This window comes from Oncorhynchus clarkii, chromosome 2 (genome assembly GCF_045791955.1).
Source record: "Oncorhynchus clarkii lewisi isolate Uvic-CL-2024 chromosome 2, UVic_Ocla_1.0, whole genome shotgun sequence".
Taxonomy (NCBI): domain Eukaryota; kingdom Metazoa; phylum Chordata; class Actinopteri; order Salmoniformes; family Salmonidae; genus Oncorhynchus; species Oncorhynchus clarkii.
This window is the reverse complement of record NC_092148.1, coordinates 70,567,771-70,592,335: the sequence shown is the minus strand read 5'-3', so window position 1 is coordinate 70,592,335 and position 24,565 is coordinate 70,567,771. Positions and strand designations below refer to the sequence as shown.

Sequence of the window (24,565 nt, the reverse complement as noted above, 5' to 3'; positions counted from 1 at the left end):
TGGTTTGTCCTTATTAGATACATTTAAGTTTTGTAGACTCTATTCAGTAATTCCAATGTTATATATTTGCATTTTATTAAAAGTGTATTTCTTTACATTTTTTTTTATTTAACTAGGCAAGTCAGAACAAATTCTTATTTCCAATGACGGCCTACACCGGCCAAACCCGGACGACGCTGGGCCAATTGTGCGCTGCCCTATGGGACTCCCAATCACGGCCGGATGTGATGTAGCCTGGATTCGAACCAGGCACTGCAGTGACGTCTCAGTCGGGAGCCCTACATATAGCCTTCAATATACTAGTAGCTTTCAAAATACCAGTATTTGTTTAAACTTTCTAAAGAAATGCTGGTATAAATAATACAAAATAAAAAATAAAAGTACTTCAAATGATCTATCTATTGTGTTTAAAGGTGGTTGCAATGCTGTGAAAAACTGTTGCATTGTACTAAAGTGTAAAATCGAAACTCCCCAAATATATAATGTCTTGTAGGGGGACTCTTATTTTGAAGGGTAAAAATCCGTAATCGTGCTACCAGTATAATATCATGCTGCCATGAGAACGATAATCTGTTTCTGATGCCCACTCGCAATTGCTCATATGTCGGTGGTATCTGGATCATTGCAACGTCCCTACCGCATTGACATTGAGGTTTAAAATAGCTAAGGGGTTAGGGACGTCCCAAGGAACCCGAATAGCACCCTGACCCTCGCTAATATGCTAACGCGGTTCAGCCTCTCGAAACCCCTCCCATTCTCGTGCGCAGACGCAGTTTTGGATGAGTACATTTTGTCACTTTGTTACCCCTAAAATGTATGGTACACATGGTCATTTACGGTATGCATACATTATTAATTGTACAAATTATATTAGTGTTGCCATCTTTGTAACTGTCATGTTTCAGTATCTTATTTGAACTGAGGAACGGAATGACTTTACTCCTGCATGACTTCATTACCCAAACAACACTTCGCAGACATAAAACTCATCACCGTATTATTGCGGAAGTGCTGAGGCAGGATTATAACTATAGCTCAGTGGATTATAATCACAGAGTTTCTGATTTCGTTTTTCACAGCTCCGTCGCTTCTGCAAAATATAGATTGTCATTTTGCTATATCTCTGAATTCGAAAGAAACACGGGATATGGCAGCTTTAAAGTATGCTGGTATGGACGATACAGACAGCGAGGATGAGCTGCCCCCAGGATGGGAAGAGAGATCTACGAAGGATGGATGGGTTTACTATGCGAAGTAAGCGAAAATGAACTATTGCGCATTGCTCATAGTCAACCAGTGCCGCTTGATTTTATGGCAGTGTTATGCTTCCCATAAACCAGTCCTTGAACATACAAGCATTTGGCTGTAACATCGATGCAATATTGCGCACAGAATAGAGCAGTGCTATCAGTAATTGCTAGCTAGTTTGATGGATTCTCTGTGTCTCTCTCTCCACAGTCATGAGGAAATGAAGACTCAGTGGGATCATCCCAAAACAGGGAAGAAGAGACGCTGTGCTGGAGGTTAGAGTTATTCTCCGGGCAGACCCCATTCTCTACTTTGTTCTTTCTCCCAACAACCCCTTACATCCCACCCCATTCAATTTGCCTGGCTTCCCAAGCTCCTTGCTCCGCCAAACGCTACGCCCACGGACGTTAGTTTCTTCCCCGCAATGAGTCTGAGTACCTTCCTGACGATTTCTAGAATGGAAATTAATTCTTGACCCGATGGGTTGGGCTAGATCCAGAACACACGTGCATAAAGTGGCGTTTAGAAAATCCGTTTTTGGCTTTGATACTCTGATTGGTTAGTGATGATCCAATCGCTGATTACTTTTTGTACAACACCCCTCATTTTGACATCTTCACAAATTACTTCAATGATGGCAGTCTCAGACCTAAGTATGTAGTGAACAGTAGAGCAGCGGAGGAATTCAGTTGGAGTCGTCAGGCAACCATTCAATATGCCTTTTTGCAAGTGTGTAATTGTCATTACTTATCCACATTGGACCCAATCTTGTGTGTATCATGACTCAGCAGATTTTTTCTTATGCCTCTGGGTGCACCTGAATGTTCATAGTGAGAGGTCAAAACACGGATACACATACAATTCTGCTATTGTATATGTCTCCTTCAGTTAGGATGGCATTCAGTAACAGACCACTCAGAGATAATGAGTTAATGGTATGAATCATGTTTCTGAATGACTTGAGGAGTCTTAACTGGAGGATTTTCTTCCCCACAGATCTACCGTATGGATGGGAGCAGGAGATGGATGACAAAGGACAAGTCTTCTATGTGGAGTAAGTCTTCATTTCCTGATGTACTGAACCAGCAAGTTAAGGGGTGACAGTAAAGAAATCAAAACTGGAAGCACTTTATTTTACCGTACATCAATTTACCAGGCATTTAAAAAAGAATGACAAGGTATGGTAAATACACAGTAATAACCTACTAATTACTCGTTTGTTTCTTAGGGCTTCAGTTAAATAAGCACCATATTCATATCAGTTACATGTTTTATTCAATACCAGGCAAATAGCAGTGGAAACTGTTCCGTAACATAAAGTGCTACCAAGAATGTATGGCGCCGGACTGCCATTTTACTGGCTCCTAACCAATTGTGCTATTCTGTGTGTTTTTTCGCTTAGTTTGTAACTTTTTTTTGTACATAATACATCCACACTGAGCTAAAGGCTAGAGCTGCCACTTTCAAGGAGCTGGACACTAATCCGGATGCTTATAAGAAATACGCTTTGCCCTCCGACAAACCTTCAAACAGGCAAAGTGTCAATACAGGACTAAGATTGAATCATACTACATCGGTTCTGACGCTCTTCGGATGTGGCAGAGCTTGCAAACGATTACCGATTACAAAGGGAAACCCAGCCACTAGCTGCCCAGGGAAGCGAGACTACAATATGAGCGAAATGCCTTTTATGCTTGCTTCAAGGCAAGCAACACTCAACCATGCATGACAGCAACAGCTGTTCCGGACAACTGTGTGATCACGCTCTCCGTAGCCGATGTGAGTAAGACCTTTTAAACAGGTCAACATTCACAAAGCCGCAGGGCCAGATGGATTACCAGGACGTGTACTCGGAGCATGCGCTGACCAACTGGCAAGTGTCTTCACAGACATGTTCAACCTCTCCCTGTCTGAGTCTGTAATAACTACATGTTTCAAGCAGACCACCATAGTCACTGTGCCCAAGAACGCCAAGGTAACCTGCCTAAATGATTACCGCCCCGTAGCACTCACGTCTGTAGCCATGGAAGCTTTAAAAGGCTAGTCGTTGGTCACATCAACAGCATCATCCCAGAAACCCTGGACCCACTACAATTTGCATACCGCCCCAACAGATTCACAGATGACACAATCTCTATTGCACTACATACTGCCCTTTCTCACCTGGACAAAGGAACACCTACGTGAAAATGCTGTTTGTTGACTACAGCTCGGCGTTCAACACCATAGTGCCCTCAAAGCTCATCACTAAGCTAAGGATCCTGGGACTAAACACCTCTCTCTGCAACTGGATCCTGGACTTCCTGAAGGGCCGCCCCCAGGGTCCAGGGTCCGCCACGCTGATCCTCAACACGGGGGCACCACAGGGGTGCGTGCTTAGTCTCTCCCATACTCCCTTTTCACCCACGACTGCTTGGCTACGCACGACTCCAACACCTTCATTAAGTTAAGGACACAACAGTGGTATGCCTGATCACTGACAACGATCTGACAGCCTACAGGGAGGAGGTCAGAGAGGTGCCAGGACAACAACCTCTCCCTCAATGTGAGCAAGACAAAAGAGCTTATCGTGGACTACAGGAAAAGGGAGGCTGAGCACGCCCCCATTCACATCGACAGGGCTGTAGTGGAGTGGGTCGAGAGCTTCAAGTTCCTTGGTGTCCACATCGTTAACAAACTATCATGGTCCGAACACACCAAGACAAGACAGTCGGGAAGAGAACATGACAATGCCTATTCCCCCTCAGGAGGCTGAAAATATTTGGCATGTGTTCTCAGATCCTCAAAAGGTTATACAGCTACACCATTGCTGGTTGCATCACTGCTTGGTATGGCAACGGCTTGGCATCTGACCGCAAGGCGCTACAGAGGGTAGTGCGTACGGCCCAGTACATCACTAGTGCCGAGCTTCCTGCCATTCAGGACTTCTATACCAGGCGTTATCAGATTGTCAAATTGTCAAAAACTCCTGCCACCCTAGTCATTGACTGTTCTCTCTGTTACTGCACGGCAAGCGGTACCAGAGCACCAAGTATGGGACCAAAAGGCTCCTGAACAGCTTCTACCCTCCAAGCCATAAGACTGCTGAACAGCTTCTACCCTCCAAGCCATAAGACTGCTGAACAGCTTCTACCCTCCAAACCATAAGACTGCTGAACAGCTTCTACCCTCCAAGCCATAAGACTGCTGAACAGCTTCTACCCTCCAAGCCATAAGACTGCTGAACAGCTTCTACCCTCCAAGCCATAAGACTGCTGAACAGCTTCTACCCACAAGCCATACGACTGCTGAACAGCTTCTACCCACAAGCCACAAGACTGCTGAACAGCTTCTACCCACAAGCCCCAAGACTGCTGAACATCTTCTACCCTCCAAGCCATAAGACTGCTGAACAGCTTCTACCCTCCAAGCCATAAGACTGCTGAACAGCTTCTACCCTACAAGCCATAAGACTGCTGAACAGCTTCTACCCTCCAAGCCATAAGACTGCTGAACAGCTTCTACCCTCCAAGCCATAAGACTGCTGAACAGCTTCTATCCTCCAAGCCATAAGACTGCTGAACAGCTTCTATCCTCCAAGCCCCAAGACTGCTGAACAGCTTCTATCCTCCAAGCCCCAAGACTGCTGAACAGCTTCTATCCTCCAAGCCATAAGACTGCTGAACAGCTTCTACCCTCCAAGCCATAAGACTGCTGAACAGTTCATCAAATTGCGACCTGGACTATTTGCATTGACCCCATTTTTTACTCTGCTGCTTCTTGCTGTTTATTATCTATGCATAGTTACATTCCCCTACCTACATGGACATATTACATCAATTTCCTTGACTATCCTGTACCCCTGCACATTGACTCGGCACCGGTACCCCCTCTACATAGCCTCGTTATTGTTATTTTTATTCTTTACTTTAGTTTATTTATTTTTTGCAAATATTTTCTTACTTACTTAAAAAAAAATCATGCATTGTTGGTTAAGGACTTGTAAGTAAGGTCTGCTGTATTCAGCGCATTTGACAAATACAATTTGATTTGATATCTCCCCACTGGTGTAAAGTAGACCCATGGCTGTGAGCAGCCTAACTATTCCCCATTGTCTGCCTGAGACTGTTCATGAGGCCTTGTTTTGGTAGAGAGGGACCTGTTGGAGCATCCGCACAACCACTTAGCTTAGTGTCGTCTTGTCTCATCTGAACTTGGGTATTTCATTTGGTAAAAAATACAACATACAATCTACTCCTTCACCCTTCTCTCTTTCTCTCCCTCTATCCCTGCCCCTTCACTAACAGTCACATTAACAAGAGGAAGACCTACTTTGACCCGCGGCAGGCGTTCACGGTGGAGGACGTGCTGGTGAAGCCGAAGCGTTACGACGGGAACACTGCAGCTCTGGAGATCCTGCAGGGTCGTGACCTCTCAGACAGGGTGGTCCTCATCACCGGGGGAAACTCTGGCATCGGTGAGTTTTGGACTGTGTGTGTGTATGCACATGTGCCTGTGTAATTAACTTATTTATGCCTCAATATAGTTAAATGCACCTTCATTATTTCACCAGTAGGTGGGGGTGTTGTACCACATTTTTTTGTCCGGTCCTGACAGTGCTTCTCTGTCGTCCCCCTCATTGTATGCCTTTAAAACCAGACATTCATAAACACTATGAAATGTTACACTTAGACTGAACAAGTCATTCACTAATACCCAACATGATTGTATTGAAGGTCAGTAGCACTTTTCACTCATACCTGTATACAGGTTGAAAATGGCAGATAGTAATTGTAATTGTGTGATGGTGAGAATGCAGGGTTGTGTTCCAAACAAAACAACAACAAGTGTTCTTGCTCTAGTTCCTCAACAGCACAGCTAGGAGAGATAAAAAAATACCTTATAGTTGAAGACTCTTCTTTGAGTCATGAAGGAGCATTGAAATGACGTAGGAGCTGTACACACTTTAGAGAGGTGTGTGACCACTTGGAGACACCAGTTAGTCCTCTCACTCAAATCCTTGTCATGTTTGTATCTTATGTTGCACCTACCCCACATTTTCCAGGAATAATCTTATGTCACACCTACCCTACATTTTCCAGTAATAATCTTATGTTACTGAAGGTATCCAGAGTATTTTTATATTTTGTTATCAACAAATACAGTGAAATGTACAGTAAACGTAATATACACATAAAAATCAACAGTGTAATGTTTGGATTCAGTCTTGTGTCAGGTGAACTGTTGTGTCCTCAACTTTGACCTAATAATTTCCCCATCATCTCCAAACCGTTTAATTGCTACCATGCTTTTGCATAAGCTTTTCTTCTGTAAGAAACATGTCAATGTAGGCCTAGCCGTACAGGCCAATTCCCACAGTGTAAAGGGTTAACCCAGCTGAATTGGATGTCATTGTTAACTGTAATGAATGATGGCCATTTGTGGGGAGAAAATGCATGGCTCACTGTATAATGGCCCTGGAAACAAATGTGTTTCTCTGTGTAAATTAGCACAAGTAGCAGCCATTTATCCACAGTCACCGCTTCAGTTGCAGGGAGATAACAACAGCGCGAGGAAAATTAAACAAACATAAAATCGTTAATTGTCTTTGTATTCAAATCATTCCTCTCTCCTAAAGTTCTAGCTTTGTAAATGGAGTGAGTATATCACTAAAGATGGTTGTAAAACAGTGTTGTTGTTTTCAGATTTATAATGACTTCAGACCGCGACTGAACTCATGTGGTTGTAGACTATCTCAGCTTCCCACACTTAATTACTTGTTAGTATTTATTACTTTGGGCCAGAGGTTCTGCAACACAGTCAGGTTTGTACCTGGCAAAACAACAAGGATAGCATACAGGGTAGAATAAAGAGCTAAACTCTGGCTATCATGTTGAAGTCATTCGAGAGAAACAACTTTTGCCAGGTAAAAATTAACTAGTCAAATGCAAAAACATATAGGCCTTCTGTCACAAAACATATAGGCCTTCTGTCACAAAACATATAGGCCTTCTGTCACAAAACATATAGGCCTTCTGTCACAAAACATATAGGCCTTCTGTCACAAAACATATAGGCCTTCTGTCACAAAACATATTTTGTCAACTGGATAAAGCTGATGTAGCTTATTACCTGTAACATAGTCCTCTTACTGAGACACTTTCCAGTGAGTGAGATGGTGTTTTTTATTCCTCCAAAAGAGGGCACAGAAGCTCTTTCAGGTGCAATGTGGCGATCTGAATAATGCACCGATCTTTACACTCATCAGTCCCTTTGTTTCTCTTAAAATACACAATATCTAACGTATCAAAAACACACTTTGATATTTTAACAAAGTTTCGCTGTTGGTCTATTGATTCTGATTAACCCTGGTGCATTGCACCCGGTCTGTAATTTATTTCCAAATGTGATAGGGTTCTTGTTTTTCATTGAAAATGATCAGACACAATTATAAATGAAATAACCCATTGATATTATTACAAATATTGTCTAAATTGTAATGTTTGTATTGCAGTGTCAATGCCTAATGAACACATATTTACCTAACCTTTGTCTTCCACTTGTCTCCCAGTGTACTGAATATGAATTATCCTTCTGTAATAAACAGTATTCCAATAGTAATATCCACCAGTAGCGAGCTCCCTTGACATCCTCATGGTCCACATGTGAAATGTGCTTATGCCAATTGACTGTGGGAATTGAAATAGCACCAGTTGTGTTTCAATCCTAACGTCAAGGCTATTTTCATTTGTTCAACAGAATCGTTTTAACAGGAAATATGAGGACAATTATTTGTCACTATAGCTGGCTATTATTTATTGTGTTAATTTAGCTGTTAATGCATGGGGAATGTACATATATGAGACCATTAATGCATGAAATGTAATGCTGTCTGTCTGGTGTTGTTAACAGGCCTGAATAGGCTCTAGTAATATTGCTGGAAGGCGATACAGGGATGTGGTGCGTCTCAGCTTACAGCATTACTCTTCTTTTCTCCCTCTCCTTTTTCATTTAAAAACCAGTAACAACTCCTGTTTTGCTGTAATGGAAATGAATGGTCGCTGTTAGCCGATCTCACCTTCTCGCTCTTTCTCTTTCTCTCTCTCTCTCGCAATTCATTTAAAAGGGGCTTTATTGGCATGGGAAACATATATTTAAACGTTTGTTTGTATACTGCTGCTACCCACTGTTTATTATCAATGCATAGTCACGTCACCCCTACCTACATGTATAAATGACCTCTAACCTGTACCCCCGCACACTGACTCGGTACCGGTACCCCCTGTATATAGCCTCGTTATTGTTATGTTATTGTGTTACTTTTTATTATTTTTTACTTTAGTTTATTTGGTAAATATTTTCTTAACTCTTCTTGAACTGCTCTGTTGGTTAAGGGCTTGTAAGTAAGCATTTCACGGTCTACACTTGTTGTATTCGGTGCATGTGACAAATAAAGTTTGATTTAATTTGATTTACATTGTTTATTTCACTTGCTTTAGCAATCAACACGTGACAACTAATTTAACAATATCAACAAAAAACTCTTAGAAATTAACAATAAACATTGTACTCAAAGGTTTAAAAAAGATAGACATTTCAAGAGTTATATTATCAGCTATGTTTTAGCAATGTGCAAATACTGTAGTTGTAGTACGAAATAGTGGTGGAAGATAAGTAAACAGATAAATATTGGTAGTATTTACAATGTTTGTACTCCACTGGTTGCCCTTTTGTCATGGCAAATGGCCACAAATCTTGCTGCTGTTATTTGCAAATTGTGGAATTTCACCTAACACATATGGGAGTTTATCGATGTTTGACTTGTTATAAAATGATTTGTGGGTCTGTGTGATCTGAGGGAAATATGTGTCTCTAATGTGGTCATACATTTAGCAGGAGGTTAGGAAGTGCAGCTCAGTTTCCACCTCATTTTGTGGACAGTGGACACCTATCTTCTCTTGAGAGCCAGGTCTGCCTATGGTGACTTTACTCAATTGCAAGGCTATTGTCTTAATTTTGGGTCAGTCACAGTGGTCAGGTATTCTGTCACTGTGCACTCTCTGTTTAGGGCCAGATAGCATACCAATTTGCTCTGTTGTTTGGTTGATTCTTTCCAGCTGTCTGAGGGGACTCTTCTCTAGGTTACTCTCTCTGTAGGTAAGGGCTTTGTGGTGGAATGTCTGGGTAGCTCTTCCTCTGTGGTTGTATAATTGAATAGCTCTTTTCTGGATGTTGATAACTAGCGGGTATAGTCTTAATTCTACTCTGCATGCATTGTTTGATGTTTTGCTTTGTACACAAAGTATATTCTTGTAGAATTCTGCATGCATCTCAATTGGGTGTTTGTCTCATATTGTGAATTCTTAATTGGTGAGTGGAACCCAGACCTCACAACCATAGGGGGCAATGGGTTCTATTTAAGTGATAATGCCCGAGAAGCCAGTGTTTGGAGGATATATTGGCTTGGGTGTTGTTAGGCCCAATATTATAAGGACACAAGGCGAGACCCAAATGCAGACACAGGAAGCAGATGGTTGATCTCCGGTATTTATTAATCCAAGGGGTAGGCAAAAGAAAGGTTCGGGACAGGTGAGAGTTCATAAACCGGGTCAGAGTCCAAAACAGTACCAGACGAAGGGCAGTCTCGAGGTCAGGCCAGGCAGGGGTTCAGTAACCAGATCAGAGTCCAAACAGTATAAGGGGATAGGCAGGCTCGAAGACAGAACAAGCAGAGTGGTCAGGCAGGTACGTTCGGAGTCAGGACAGGCAAGGGTTGAAACCAGGAGGACTAGAACCAAAAGAGTTTGGGAAACAAATAGGAGCAAAGAAAACCGCTGGTTGACTTGGCAAACAAGACGAACTGGCACAGAGAGACAGGAAACAGGGATATATACACCGGGGATAATAAGCGACACCTGGAGGGGGTGGAGACAATCACAAGGAAGGTGTGACAAATATATCCTCTAAACACCAGCTTCTAGCACATTATCACTTTTATACAACAGGTTGCCAAAATAATGATTGACATATTTTCATTAAAAACATTTATTTTGATAAAAACAAAACTTTTGTTGTTGAATTTTACCCCCTTTTCTCCCCAATTTTGTGCTATCCAATTGTTAGTAGTTACTATCTTATTCGTCGCTACGACTCCCGTACGGGCTCGGGAGAGACGAAGGTCGAAAGCCATGCGTCCTCCGAAGCACAACCCAACCAAGCTGCACTGCTTCTTAACACAGCGCGCATCCAACCCGGAAGCCAGCCGCACCAATGTGTCGGAGGAAACACCGTGCACCTGGCGCCCGGCCCGCCACAGGAGTCGCTAGTGCGCGATGGGACAAGGACATCCCTACCGGCCAAACCCTCCTTAACCCGGACGACGCTAGGCCAATTGTGCATCTCCCCATGGACCTCCCAGTCGCGGCCGGCTGCGACAGAGCCTGGGCTTGAACCCAGAGTCTCTGGTGGCACAGCTAGCACTGCGGTGCAGTGTCCTAGACCATCCTTCCACAATATGTAGTCCTGACACAAATCTAGGTTTGCTATTTATATCTAGATCTATTGATGTTCCATTGCCAGCCTGTATCTAGCCAACTACAGATAACTTACAGTCACGTCAAACAGTGAAGACAGAATAACAACAAAGTAGCTCCGTTTTCATTTGTTTAAGCTGTTTTATAGAGACATTTATTTAGATACATCCATAACAATGAGCTAATGAGGCGGGATTTCGCCTGGCATAAAAATGTGCTCACTCGTCAGGACACTATTGTTCAGAGGAGCTAGCCAACAACACAGCTACAGTTACACAATCACTTCAAACTGAAGCTGGAAAGACTGCAAATTAGCTGTGTTTAATTTTTTTCAATGGATTTTTTGTTGTATATATCCATAAAAATTATGCCAGCAGATTCATGATTTCGACTTGCTGAGAAATGCTGCCTGCCTGTCTGTCTCATCCCGACTTCCGACACGTTCATTACTATGGGACAGCAGGAGATCGAATTTGAATATTGAAACAATGTTGCAAATGTCGGAGAGACAGACATCAAGGTTTATACAAATCTCCGCTGTTGAAAACTAAATGTTAGTCTTAAAGAAATGTGAGATAATGTCTAGATGCTTTTATAGTGGAGATCAACTTTATAAATTGCCTGGCTGGGCTGATGAGACAGAGGATTGTGCAGTCAGATGGAACAGAGTAAATAGGCATTTTAACGTCATAGATTTAGCCGGTGGTAACTTGTGGAATAGACACTGGCTGGAATGCAGTTTTAACCAATCAGCATTCAGGATTAGACCCACCAGTTGTATAAAACTGATTGAAGTATTGCTTTGCCGGATCCTATTTGGGATGTCGAGTTTTATGTTCCTTTTGATGGCATAGAAGGCCCTTCTTGCCTTGTCTCTTAGATTGCTCACAGCCTTGTGGAATTTACCTGTTGTGTTGATGTTTAGGCTGAGGTAGGTATAATTATTTGTGTGCTCTAGGGCAACGATGTCTAGATATAGCTTTTGTCATGGCAACTGAACTGTTTTAGGAACGCCATTCATTTTGTCTTACTGAGATTCACCGTCTGGGCCCAAGTCTGACAGAATCTTTGCAGAAGATCTAGTTGCTTCTGTAGGCCCTCGTTGGCTCTTCTTTCTTTCTCTCTTTCTTTCTCTCTTTTGCTCCATGTCTCTTTCTGTCGGTCTCTCTCTCTCTCTCTCTCTCTCTCTCTCTCTCTCTCTCTCTTTCTGTCTCTTCCCTCTGTCTCTCTCAATTAAATTAAATTCAAAGGGCTTTATTGGCATGGGAAACATATAACATTGTCAAAGCAAGTGAAATAGATTAACAAAAGTTCCAAAAGAATAAAGAAATGTGTCTAAATACAGTGTTGTAACGATGTTCAAATAGTTAAAGTACAAAAGGGAAAATAAATAAACATATATATATATATATATGGTTGCCATTTTCTTGTGGCAACAGGTAACAAATATTGCTGCTGTGATGGCACACTGTGGTATTTCACCCAGTAGATATGGGAGTTTATCAAAATTGGATTTGTTTTCGAATTCGTTGTAGGCCTGTGTAATCTGAGGGAAATATGTGTCTCTGATATGGTCATACATTTGGCAGGAGGTTAGGAAGCTCAGTTTCCACCTCATTTTGTGGAATCTCTCTCTCTCTCTCTCTCTCTCTCTCTCTTGCTGTCTGTGTAAAGGTAGTCTCCTCTAGTCCTCAGGTCCACCTGTATGTGTGTACCATTGATCCTGTAGGGACTGTAATCCTGCCTCAGGCCTCTCATCCAAACTCATTAACAGCTCCTGTTCTAGCATTCATTCATTCATTCATTCAACCAACTAACTAACGCTACATGGTTACTGTACATTTACTGGCCAAGGGTCCACTGTACTGTTTGTCCTTAAAGGGCTACCATCACTGAGTGCAGCAAAGGACAACTTATTTAACTTAATTAGAATATTGTTAGCAATACTCCTAGTGGTACTGCATGGTCCAGGGGAGGTGTGTGTTCAGTCGGTTAACTTGAGAGCCCGTCAGTATCTTTGTATTTTTAGTTCTTCATAACACTAAACCTGCTAGCAGTCAACACTTTGTCCTCTGCATGTTCACACCTGTGAACGTGTCCTGTTTCGGCTATTCTCATCCAATCTCTACACGGTGAAAGGTTTTGTTTCTGCCATATCTTCAATAGGGAGGACGGAACATGTGAATGAGGCAAAGCATATATTTGTACTAAATATCTACATCCATATACAGTGTTACATGTGTACACTACATACTCTATAGAACCTGTGTTTGTTCAGGTGAGGGGTGTTGGTCTCTGTGGTGTCTTGTTATTAACTTGATAATATGACGTATGATGAGTTATGGTTAGTTATGCTCCTAGCAACCCTCTGTCTCAGTACAGCAGGACTAGATGGAGAGACAACTACCCATTCATATCCATCATGACTGGCTCCACAAATAAGACTTATGTTAAAGGATTCTTGGATTCTTATTATTTCAATCAATTTGATTAATACATTTTTTATCAAGTTGATTTCAAGAACATTTAATTTCACTGTCACGACATAGATTTTTCTGTACATGATTTGTGGTTTTGGTTTGGTAAATTTCAAGATTTTACAGAGGACATTTTTAGATTGCTGGTTTACAGGTACTCTAGCTCAGAGTTGCTTCTCTAAACATGCAGAGAATTGTACCTAAACACCTTTCCCCCTCGTCTCTTCACTGTTGACGTTGAGGCTGGTGTTTTGCAGGTACTATTTAATGAAGCTGCCAGTTGAGGACTTGTGAGGCGTCTGTTTTTCAAACTAGACATTCTAATGTACTTGTCCTCTTGCTCAGTTGTGCACCGGGGCCTCCCACTCCTCTTTCTATTCTGGTTAGAGACAGTTTGCACCGTTCTGTGAAGGGAGTAGTACACAGCGTTGTACGAGATCTTCAGTTTCTTGGTAATTTCTCCCGTGGAATAGCCTTCATTTCTCAGAACAAGAATAGACTGATGAGATTCAGAAGAAAGTTCTTTGTTTCCAGCCGTTTTGAACCTGTAATCAAACCCACAAATGCTGATGCTCCAGTTACTCAACTAGTCTAAAGAAGGCAAGTTGTATTGCTTCTTTTATCAGGACAACAGTTTTCAGCTGTGCTAACATAATTGCAAAAGGGTTTTCTAATGATCAATTAGACTTTTAAAATGATACACTTGGATTATCTAACACAATGTGTCATTGGAACACAGGAGTGGTGGTTGCTGATAATGGGCCTCTGTACACCTATGTAGATATAAAAATCAGCCGTTTCCAGCTACAATAGTCATTTACAACATTAACAATGTCTACACTGTATTTATGGTCAATTTGATGTTATTTTAATGGACTAGAAATGTGATTTTCTTTCAAAAACAAGGACATTTCTAAGTGATCATCCTATCTCTAAAAATCATTCCCTTGGCGTTTTAGGTCTTTGAATGTTATTTGCTATTCATGAAAGAGTGTTATTGTTTGGTGTTTGTGTTGATCCCTGTGTTGTGTTGTGTGGATTATGAGCTAGGCCTGCTCTCTCCTCTCTCTGGAAGGACAGCTCACTAAACGGATGCTACCAGTCGCAGAGAAAGAGAGAGAGAGAGGGAGGGAGTGGACAGGAGGGAGGCTCAGTGTGCAGGTTAAGCCCATAGCCAGGCTTTGTGAGTGAGCATTAGATTGAGGCAGATTTGTTAAGCATAACTGCCATTAAATTGGCAGCAAAGCCCTGGTATTTACTGCACCTCTGCTGTTTGTGAATGAGGAGCCCTTAAAGAGCGGCCCAGCCATGTGTTAAGCCCACCGCCTGGTACGGAGGGGATTCATTATTCATGCTTGGACTGACTGGGAGGAAGTAGAGGATAACAAGATGCAACAGACATGTGTGTGTCTCTGTATACACTGTATGTGTGAAAATATGCTTGAGTGTGTATGTGTGTATATCACTGTGGGACAATCTCTTGTGTAAAGTCCCCTGTCTCAATCTCTTGTGTACAGTCCCCTGTCTCAATCTCTTGTGTAAAGTCCCCTGTCTCATTCTCTTGTGTACAGTCCCCTGTCTCAATCTCTTGTGTAAAGTCCCCTGTCTCAAACTCTTGTGTACAGTCCCCTGTCTCAAACTCTTGTGTAAAGTCCCCTGTCTCAATCTCTTGTGTACAGTCCCCTATCTCAATCTCTTGTGTACAGTCCCCTGTCTCAATCTCTTGTGTACAGTCCCCTGTCTCAATCTCTTGTGTAAAGTCCCCTGTCTCAATCTCTTGTGTACAGTCCCCTGTCTCAATCTCTTGTGTAAAGTCCCCTGTCTCAATCTCTTGTGTACAGTCCCCTGTCTCAATCTCTTGTGTACAGTCCCCTGTCTCAATCTCTTGTGTAAAGTCCCCTGTTTCAATCTCTTGTGTACAGTCCCCTGTCTCAATCTCTTGTGTACAGTCCCCTGTCTCAATCTCTTGTGTACAGTCCCCTGTCTCAATCTCTTGTGTACAGTCCCCTGTCTCAATCTCTTGTGTACAGTCCCCTGTCTCAATCTCTTGTGTACAGTCCCCTGTCTCAATCTCTTGTGTACAGTCCCCTGTCTCAAACTCTTGTGTAAAGTCCCCTGTCTCAATCTCTTGTGTAAAGTCCCCTGTCTCAAACTCTTGTGTAAAGTCCCCTGTCTCAAACTCTTGTGTAAAGTCCCCTGTCTCATTGGACTTGGCTGGTGTTATTATAAATGAGGAAATGGAAGGGTTTTACAACTGGCATTTCATGTCCTCTCTGAGGAAGATGTTTATTGGCTACGTAATGAGAACCAGTTATGGTTGGTTAGTCAAATTATTCAACTTTATTAACCTTGGATGAAATTCACAATGCAGTCCCAAACTGTTGTAACATGCGAGGGAATTGTGTCGTAGGCCAAGAGGGTTCGATAATGATTACAGTTGTAATATAATTTAACTGGTATGGTTAGAGAGAGAGGATGGAATACATATGTGCTTAAAGCCCTCAGTGGATTCAAATGAAAGGTGACTGGGTTATTGTGTGTAGTGAAGTAGTTTATGGAACCATCAGGTTTACAGTGTGGGGATGACGAGGAGATGAAGCTACGTAGGGGGGGGGGGGTTTGATGACAGTGATGAAAATAGCCCTCCGTTGTGTGTGTGTGTGTGTGTGAGAGAGCAGTGTGGAGCATGAGATAGGGGACAGGAGTATTGTGCGGGCCAGGTGGGAGGTTAAGAGGGGCCAGGCCAGGGTTAATAGAACCACTTCAGGCCTCTCCGATGGAACAACTTACACCTGGGCTGTAATCACAAACTATACATCCCACTTTTGGGGTGACACCACCTCCCTGGAACTAATGGAAGGGCTGCAGTTGGAATGGAGGAGAATTAGAGCGCTCCTCATTGCAGGCGTGGAGTCCGGTCTTTTGGGGCTTAAAATACTCTAGAGTAGGAACAGGTGTATTCATCGTTGAGACGCACAGGAGGTACTACAGTAAGAATAGTTAGGAATTGGGGAGAGCTGAGTGTTCATTAGAGCAGGTGGAAGTTCTCTATAGAGCGAGAGAATGAGTGTAAACCTTTTTAGTTAACACTGTTAGTGTGAATAATTATGTTGTACAGTTTTGATTTGGTAGAGAGAAAGAGAAGGAGCATGAGATATTTGGGGGCTAGAGAAAGTGAGGTTATTTACCAGAAGATACCGACCCTACCGTTACGCTTGTTTACACGGCGCTGGGGTCGGAACACAATCATGGTTACATTAATACACCTTGGAGCCGGCTGAGATATGGGTCGGAAAATTCACCTCAATGCAGGGATGAGATATGGGTCGGAAAATTCACCTCAATGCAGGGATGAGATATGGGTCGGAAAATTCACCTCAATGCAGGGCTGAGATATGGGTCGGAAAATTCACCTCAATGCAGGGCTGAGATATGGGTCGGAAAATTCACCTCAATGCAGGGCTGAGATATGGGTCGGAAAATTCACCTCAATGCAGGGCTGAGATATGGGTCGGAAAATTCACCTCAATGCAGGGCTGAGATATGGGTCGGAAAATTCACCTCAATGCAGGGATGAGATATGGGTCGGAAAATTCACCTCAATGCAGGGATGAGATATGGGTCGGAAAATTCACCTCAATGCAGGGATGAGATATGGGTCGGAAAATTCACCTCAATGCAGGGATGAGATATGGGTCGGAAAATTCACCTCAATGCAGGGATGAGATATGGGTCGGAAAATTCACCTCAATGCAGGGCTGAGATATGGGTCGGAAAATTCACCTCAATGCAGGGATGAGATATGGGTCGGAAAATTCACCTCAATGCAGGGATGAGATATGGGTCGGAAAATTCACCTCGATGCAGGGCTGAGATATGGGTCGGAAAATTCACCTCGATGCAGGGCTGAGATATGGGTCGGAAAATTCACCTCAATGCAGGGCTGATATATGGGTCGGAAAATTCACCTCAATGCAGGGATGAGATATGGGTCGGAAAATTCACCTCAATGCAGGGCTGAGATATGGGTCGGAAAATTCACCTCAATGCAGGGCTGAGATATGGGTCGGAAAATTCACCTCAATGCAGGGCTGAGATATGGGTCGGAAAATTCACCTCAATGCAGGGATGAGATATGGGTCGGAAAATTCACCTCAATGCAGGGATGAGATATGGGTCGGAAAATTCACCTCAATGCAGGGATGAGATATGGGTCGGAAAATTCACCTCAATGCAGGGATGAGATATGGGTCGGAAAATTCACCTCAATGCAGGGCTGAGATATGGGTCGGAAAATTCACCTCAATGCAGGGATGAGATATGGGTCGGAAAATTCACCTCAATGCAGGGATGAGATATGGGTCGGAAAATTCACCTCAATGCAGGGATGAGATATGGGTCGGAAAATTCACCTCAATGCAGGGCTGAGATATGGGTCGGAAAATTCACCTCAATGCAGGGCTGAGATATGGGTCGGAAAATTCACCTCAATGCAGGGCTGAGATATGGGTCGGAAAATTCACCTCAATGCAGGGCTGAGATATGGGTCGGAAAATTCACCTCAATGCAGGGCTGAGATATGGGTCGGAAAATTCACCTCAATGCAGGGATGAGATATGGGTCGGAAAATTCACCTCAATGCAGGGATGAGATATGGGTCGGAAAATTCACCTCAATGCAGGGATGAGATATGGGTCGGAAAATTCACCTCAATGCAGGGATGAGATATGGGTCGGAAAATTCACCTCAATGCAGGGATGGAATATGGGTCGGAAAATTCACCTCAATGCAGGGATGAGATATGGGTCGGAAAATTCACCTCAATGCAGGGCTGAGATATGGGTCGGAAAATTCACCTCAATGCAGGGATGAGATATGGGTCGGAAAATTCACCTCAATGCAGGGATGAGATATGGGTCGGAAAATTCACCTCAATGCAGGGATGAGATATGGGTCGGAAAATTCACCTCAATGCAGGGATGAGATATGGGTCGGAAAATTCACCTCAATGCAGGGATGAGATATGGGTCGGAAAATTCACCTCAATGCAGGGATGAGATATGGGTCGGAAAATTCACCTCAATGCAGGGATGAGATATGCCACTGTTTTCCTAACTTCACCTTTACCCATCCCTGCATTGAGGTAAGTTTTCCGAACCAATATCTCGCGCCGGCTTCACAGTGTCTTAATGTAACCATGATTGCCATTCTGACCAAGGGCAGACTTAGCGATTTTCCTTCAATTCACAAGTGGCTGAAACTATCTCACCGGAGAAAGCATCCGAGCGAGCAAAACAGCGCCCCTCTGTCTTACTATATGTAGCCCATGTATCTGATGCTGTCTGGCCAGAAAGAGTATGACATGCCATCATTTTTTTGTCCAGACAGCATCAAATACAGTACATTGGCTACACATACACATGGGCCACAAATGTCCTCTGCCTCGACGACAATGGCAGTATTATCAGCAGCACCTGTCTTTTTACCAAAGAAATGCTTATTGTATTCCCCTAGTCAGGGCAGTGCACAGACCTTTCATAATTCATATGTCAAAATTCATAACCAACTGACTCTGTAGAGACAATGCTTACATCTTTGAGCATTGGTCTATTTAGTTCTGCAACAACACTCTCACTCATCACCACAAATTGTAAGCAAGCTAGTTACAGTGCCTCCTAAAGACATGATTGACACAGGGAAAAGAGGCTGGGCTATCAGCTGGTCATTAATATTGATGATTGATGTAAATCTGCTAGCTCCATTTCTTTTACTGATTTGTAATTTACCTCTCTATCGTTCTGTCTCTCTCTGCTGTGCGTATCAGCCAACCAGACCGACTGTTGATGATGCTGTAGGCTAAATCAAGTGTTAATCAATGGTGTGCTGCTGTGGCATTACTGTTCATATTTAAACCAGGTATCTAACTACACACACTAGAATGGTGAGTGTATCTCTCTTGCCATGCATGTTTGGATACCGGGCGCGTGTGAGCGCCGTACAGGGAAGATCAACAGGCGCAACCAACCAACCAACCAACCAACCAACCAACCAACCAACCAACCAACGGACGGGTTGGGGGTGGGGGGGTGAACTTGATGACAACTTGCAGGGAGTGAATTCCGAACAACAATGACAAAGAATGTATACAAAAAAATTATTTTGGGGTCCTTTGGAGACTGGAAGGGGAAAGGGGCATGTGCACGTGACTGCCCCTAGTCTAAGGGCCGGGGATGGGTTTCTACTAAGATAACGTATGGAATTGTTTTAAGATACCAAGGATCATTTAGCTATTTGATTTGGAATTTTAGATATGAAAATATATACACCGCTCAAAAAAATAAAGGGAACACTTAAACAACACAATGTAACTACAAGTCAATCACACTTCTGTGAAATCAAACTGTCCACTTAGGAAGCAACACTGATTGACAATAAATTTCACATGCTGTTGTGCAAATGGAATAGACAACAGGTGGAAATTATAGGCAATTAGCAAGACACCCCCAATAAAGGAGTGGTTCTGCAGGTGATGACCACAGACCACTTCTCAGTTCCTATGCTTCCTGGCTGATGTTTTGGTCACTTTTGAATGCTGGTGGTGCTTTCACTCTAGTGGTAGCATGAGACGGAGTCTACAACCCACACAAGTGGCTCAGGTAGTGCACCTCATCCAGGATGGCACATCAATGCGAGCTGTGGCAAGAAGGTTTGCTGTGTCTGTCAGCGTAGTGTCCAGAGCATGGAGGCGCTACCAGGAGACAGGCCAGTACATCAGGAGACGTGGAGGAGGCCGTAGGAGGGCAACAACCCAGCAGCAGGACCGCTACCTCCGCCTTTGTGCAAGGAGGAGCACGAGGAGCACTGCCAGAGCCCTGCAAAATGACCTCCAGCAGGCCACAAATGTGCATGTGTCGGCTCAAACGATCAGAAACAGACTCCATGAGGGTGGTATGAGGGCCCGACGTCCACAGGTGGGGGTTGTGCTTACAGCCCAACACCTTGCAGGACGTTTGGCATTTGCCAGAGAACACCAAGATTGGCAAATTCGCCACTGGCGCCCTGTGCTCTTCACAGATGAAAGCAGGTTCACACTGAGCACATGTGACAGACGTGAGTCTGGAGACGCCGTGGAGAACGTTCTGCTGCCTGCAACATCCTCCAGCATGACCGGTTTGGCGGTGGGTCAGTCATGGTGTGGGGTGGCATTTCTTTGGGGGGCCGCACAGCCTTCCATGTGCTCGCCAGAGGTAGCCTGACTGCCATTAGGTACCGAGATGAGATCTTCAGACCCCTTGTGAGACCATATGCTGGTGCGGTTGGCCCTGGGTTCCTCCTAATGCAAGACAATGCTAGATCTCATGTGGCTGGAGTGTGTCAGCAGTTCCTGCAAGAGGAAGGCATTGATGCTATGGACTGGCCCGCCCGTTCCCCAGACCTGAATCCAATTGAGCACATCTGGGACATCATGTCTCGCTCCATCCACCACAGACTGTCCAGGAGTTGGCGGATGCTTTAGTCCAGGTCTGGGAGGAGATCCCTCAGGAGACCATCCGCCACCTCATCAGGAGCATGCCCAGGCGTTGTAGGGAGGTCATACAGGCACGTGGAGGCCACACACACTACTGAGCCTCATTTTGACTTGTTTTAAGGACATTACATCAAAGTTGGATCAGCCTGTAGTGTGCTTTTCCACTTTAATTTTGAGTGTGACTCCAAATCCAGACCTCCATGGGTTGATAAATTTGATTTCCATTGATCATTTTTGTGTGATTTTGTTGTCAGCACATTCAACTAGGTAAAGAAAAAAGTATTTAATAAGAATATTTCATTCATTCAGATCTAGGATGTGTTATTTTAGTGTTCCCTTAATTTTTTGGAGCAGTGTATATATTTGATGAATTTGGCCTTATTGCTATAAGCCCATTAATAACAGATTCATACATGGAAAAAAAGTCAAAAATGTTATCAAAAGGAAGTATGTTTTGAAGTGTCTGTTCTGTATGTGAGAGAGAGAAGAAAGCTCAGAATAATTTTTATAATATTTCATCATGGAATTACCTTCAAAGTGGAAATGCCATATTAACTTCCATTCATTTTTCAGCCCGGTACCTTCAGATGAGTCTAGTGACACTTGTGTGGGGTCATAGAGAAAAACGGAGAACACCATCGTTCGTAAATCTCATCTTTCCATAGAGAGTCATATAATTGTGTAGGCCAAACCGTTCGGACGCTACCAATGTTTTCATGAGAAGACCGATTTTCAGGATGTCTCCTGGCCTGACAAATACTGATGTAGCTCAGCCACCTTCCACCGCCGACACCGGCGGATGCAGTGGAATTTTAATTTATCCTTTATTTAACTAGCAAGTCAGTTAAGAACAAATTCTTATTTTCAATGACGGCCTATGAACAGTGGGTTAACTGCCTGTTCAGGGGCAGAACGACAGATTTGTACCTTGGGGATTTGAACTTGCAGCCTTTCGGTTACTAGTCCAACGCTCTAACCACTAGGCTACCGTAGCCCATGCGAAGAAATCTTAAACAGACAGATTTTGATGGCGATGACATCTCCAGCAGAGCATGAGAAGACCTCAAGCTGAGAAATTATTATTTTTGTATCTATTTTTTTATGCCCAGATCATGAGGTCCCTTGATGGTATGAGGCAATCGCCTCTTCTGCCTAATGGTAAATAGACCAGTGCCTCCGACTTCAGTGCAGTTCAGTGTAAACAAGAATAACGGTAGGGTCTGAATCTTCTGGCAAGGGAGGTTATCTGTTTGCCAAATAAACATGTTTACCGTTGTGGGTTTTAATGATCTGATTTTAGCTCTGTTTGCCCAAATCAACACAGTTCATTGTCGTAAAATGCTTTTCCATTTGCCAAATAAACAGGTTTACTAGTAATGATCTCATTAGGCTGAGCCAATACACCTGTGTATGGAGGAAATACGGAGAGGGGCGTTGGGCCTCGCAGGACAAACAGAGCGTTAAATCACACTCATTATTGGGGATATCAGGATGGCCAGGATCCTAATGTACCATGCAGAGCATCCACTGCTTTATAGAGATGTTTCTCTGATTGTACAATAATACAGTGTTTTACTTATGGATGCTATGGACCTTCAAAGTGATGAAGATTATCCATTGAAAATGCTTTTTAATCCTGAAGTAGTCTTAATCTGGGTCCAGGAAACCAGCCCTAAGAGTGTGGTGTGTCTTTCCCTAGTCTAAACGCTTACTGTTGAGTAGGCCTCTCATTATCCCAGCCTGACCTCCTGTCATGTTCTACAGTCTGAGTGGAACGCTAAATAACCTCCCCCTGTTGTTCACCTGACCAGGAACTAATCTCCACACCACCTCCGTACAGGAAACACAGGCTTGAGGGTGGGGAGTCTTTGTAAACCAATGGCACTCTCGTTATTTCACAATTAATGCCAAGCCCTTGTTATTTGTCATGAAGAAAACACGTCTCTGTCACCCATGTTGTTGTTGTCATATTCTAATTCGACTCCATTATTGAAAACACTGGTGTCGATTAATTTCACTTTCATGCTTGGTACACACAACAAGTGAGTGTGGGGTGGCATTGTTTACCCAGCTGCCAGTGTTCTTGTCCAATTTAGACAGGATGGAATAATCATTGTTTAAGCTGTAGCAGGCATGTCTAACCTCCTGTTCTGACTGCTGTTTATTCTTTGTAAATATGAGTAGAACTTTGGGTTTGTTGCTGTCTGGCTCATTGTATAATGTAGGGTAAATCAGATGTTTCGTTTGAGAAACATTCCCATTTGACGTATTAGTATTTGAACTGGTAAGGGGTATTTGAACAACTATAAAACTAGTCTGAGAGAGCGAGAAAAAGTTTGTCAAGGCTCTGTGATACTTGGTATGTAAGATTATGCCTGTTCAAACACCATTTTAAAAAGTGTTTATTTATAATTTTCTCACAGTCAAAGTGCAACACTTTCTCTTCTTTCATTTTGTTATTATGTTCGTGTCCTTTTCCTGTGAGGGGACGCGTGGCAGCGCATTTTCCATTACACCTAATAAGTGTCATATGATTTAATTCCATGCTTCAGTTGTCATCGAGACCTTCCAATCCCACTCCAATTTACAGTTTTAATAGATATTACTCTTTAACACTCTACTCACAATTAGGCCTCCTAGTTCTCCATTTAATGAAAATCAGATTAAGACCTAATCTAATTACTGGTTGGTTTTAATCCACGCTGGTTGTGGCACTGGCTGTCTGCCACTCCCTCTCTGTCACAACCACTTAGCGGGCATCAACCTGCCCTACCGGCCTGTCACTCATCACTCTATGTCTGTGTGTGTGTGTGTGTGTGTGTGTGTGTGTGTGTGTGTGTGTGTGTGTGTGCACATGCTGTGTGTGTCTGTTTATTAAAGATGTATACATGACTGTCAAAGGAAATGATTGAGAAATAGTGTACCACTGAGTGGATACTGAACGGTTTATAGCACACTGTTAATATCAACATCCACGGATGGGAAAGTTAGTCAATCTTAACAGGAAATAAAAACATGATTTAAGGAAAATGTAATCTCGTAAATGAATTCTACCTCTGGGTTGAAATGACCCATTTAGACTGGCAATTTGGAAATTAACTTCTGTCTCTATCTTGTTTTTTTGTCCGTTTTATCGTGACTACATGATTTGTATGGAGTCGTGAAGTAGTCTTGTACTGATAAATCCAGTTTCTATCAGAACCACTCTTTTGATGTAATACATGTCTTTATCAGGCAGTCTTTGAAGTGCTAGAATATCACACCAAGGTTTTATATGGACGTTTCTTCAAGTCAGTCGAATGGTTCACATTTTCTAGTTGTCCTCTTTATAACTTCAGTAGTTAACCTAATCATCAACATCATTATTGTTATTGCTAGCAGAACTGATATCACATTATCACTCCAACCAATATGAATCTCCATGTTTCTCTCAGTACAGTCAGTGGATAGTGATAACTTGTAAAATGGCTTGTGGTTGGTTTCCTATAACTGTATCCGAGACTAGTGGGTGAAGTCCTGAATCACATTAATTCAATCAGTTTCATCACTTCACAGAGACATGATTAACTTTCCCTAGTAGACCCTTTGGCTTCCTCCTCAGTGATAGAATCCATATCTATGTTTAATATAATTTCTAACTCATCTTATTCCCCTTCACAGTCAATTGCCCTGAGTATCTCCAAATTATCTCCCAAAATAACTCCTCTTTAAAGCATTACTCCCTCTGTCTCCCTCCTCTCTATCTTCTCTCCCTCCACCCCCTCTGTTGCTCCCCTCTTCCATGCCCCTTCCTCTCGATT

At 43.0% G+C, this 24,565-nt stretch overlaps 1 protein-coding gene across 1 annotated transcript in view; it reads left to right on the top strand.

Annotated features, from left to right (window-relative positions):
- Positions 1-977: 977 nt before the first annotated feature.
- The window catches only part of LOC139373062 (WW domain-containing oxidoreductase), a 269,747-nt gene continuing 246,159 nt past the window's right edge, over positions 978-24,565 (top strand). The window contains exons 1-4 of the mRNA XM_071113109.1: positions 978-1,254; positions 1,459-1,523; positions 2,245-2,302; positions 5,535-5,704. Coding sequence (XP_070969210.1) covers positions 1,148-1,254; positions 1,459-1,523; positions 2,245-2,302; positions 5,535-5,704 — 400 coding nt within the window. The 5' untranslated portion in view covers positions 978-1,147. The remainder of the gene's footprint in view (positions 1,255-1,458; positions 1,524-2,244; positions 2,303-5,534; positions 5,705-24,565) is intronic.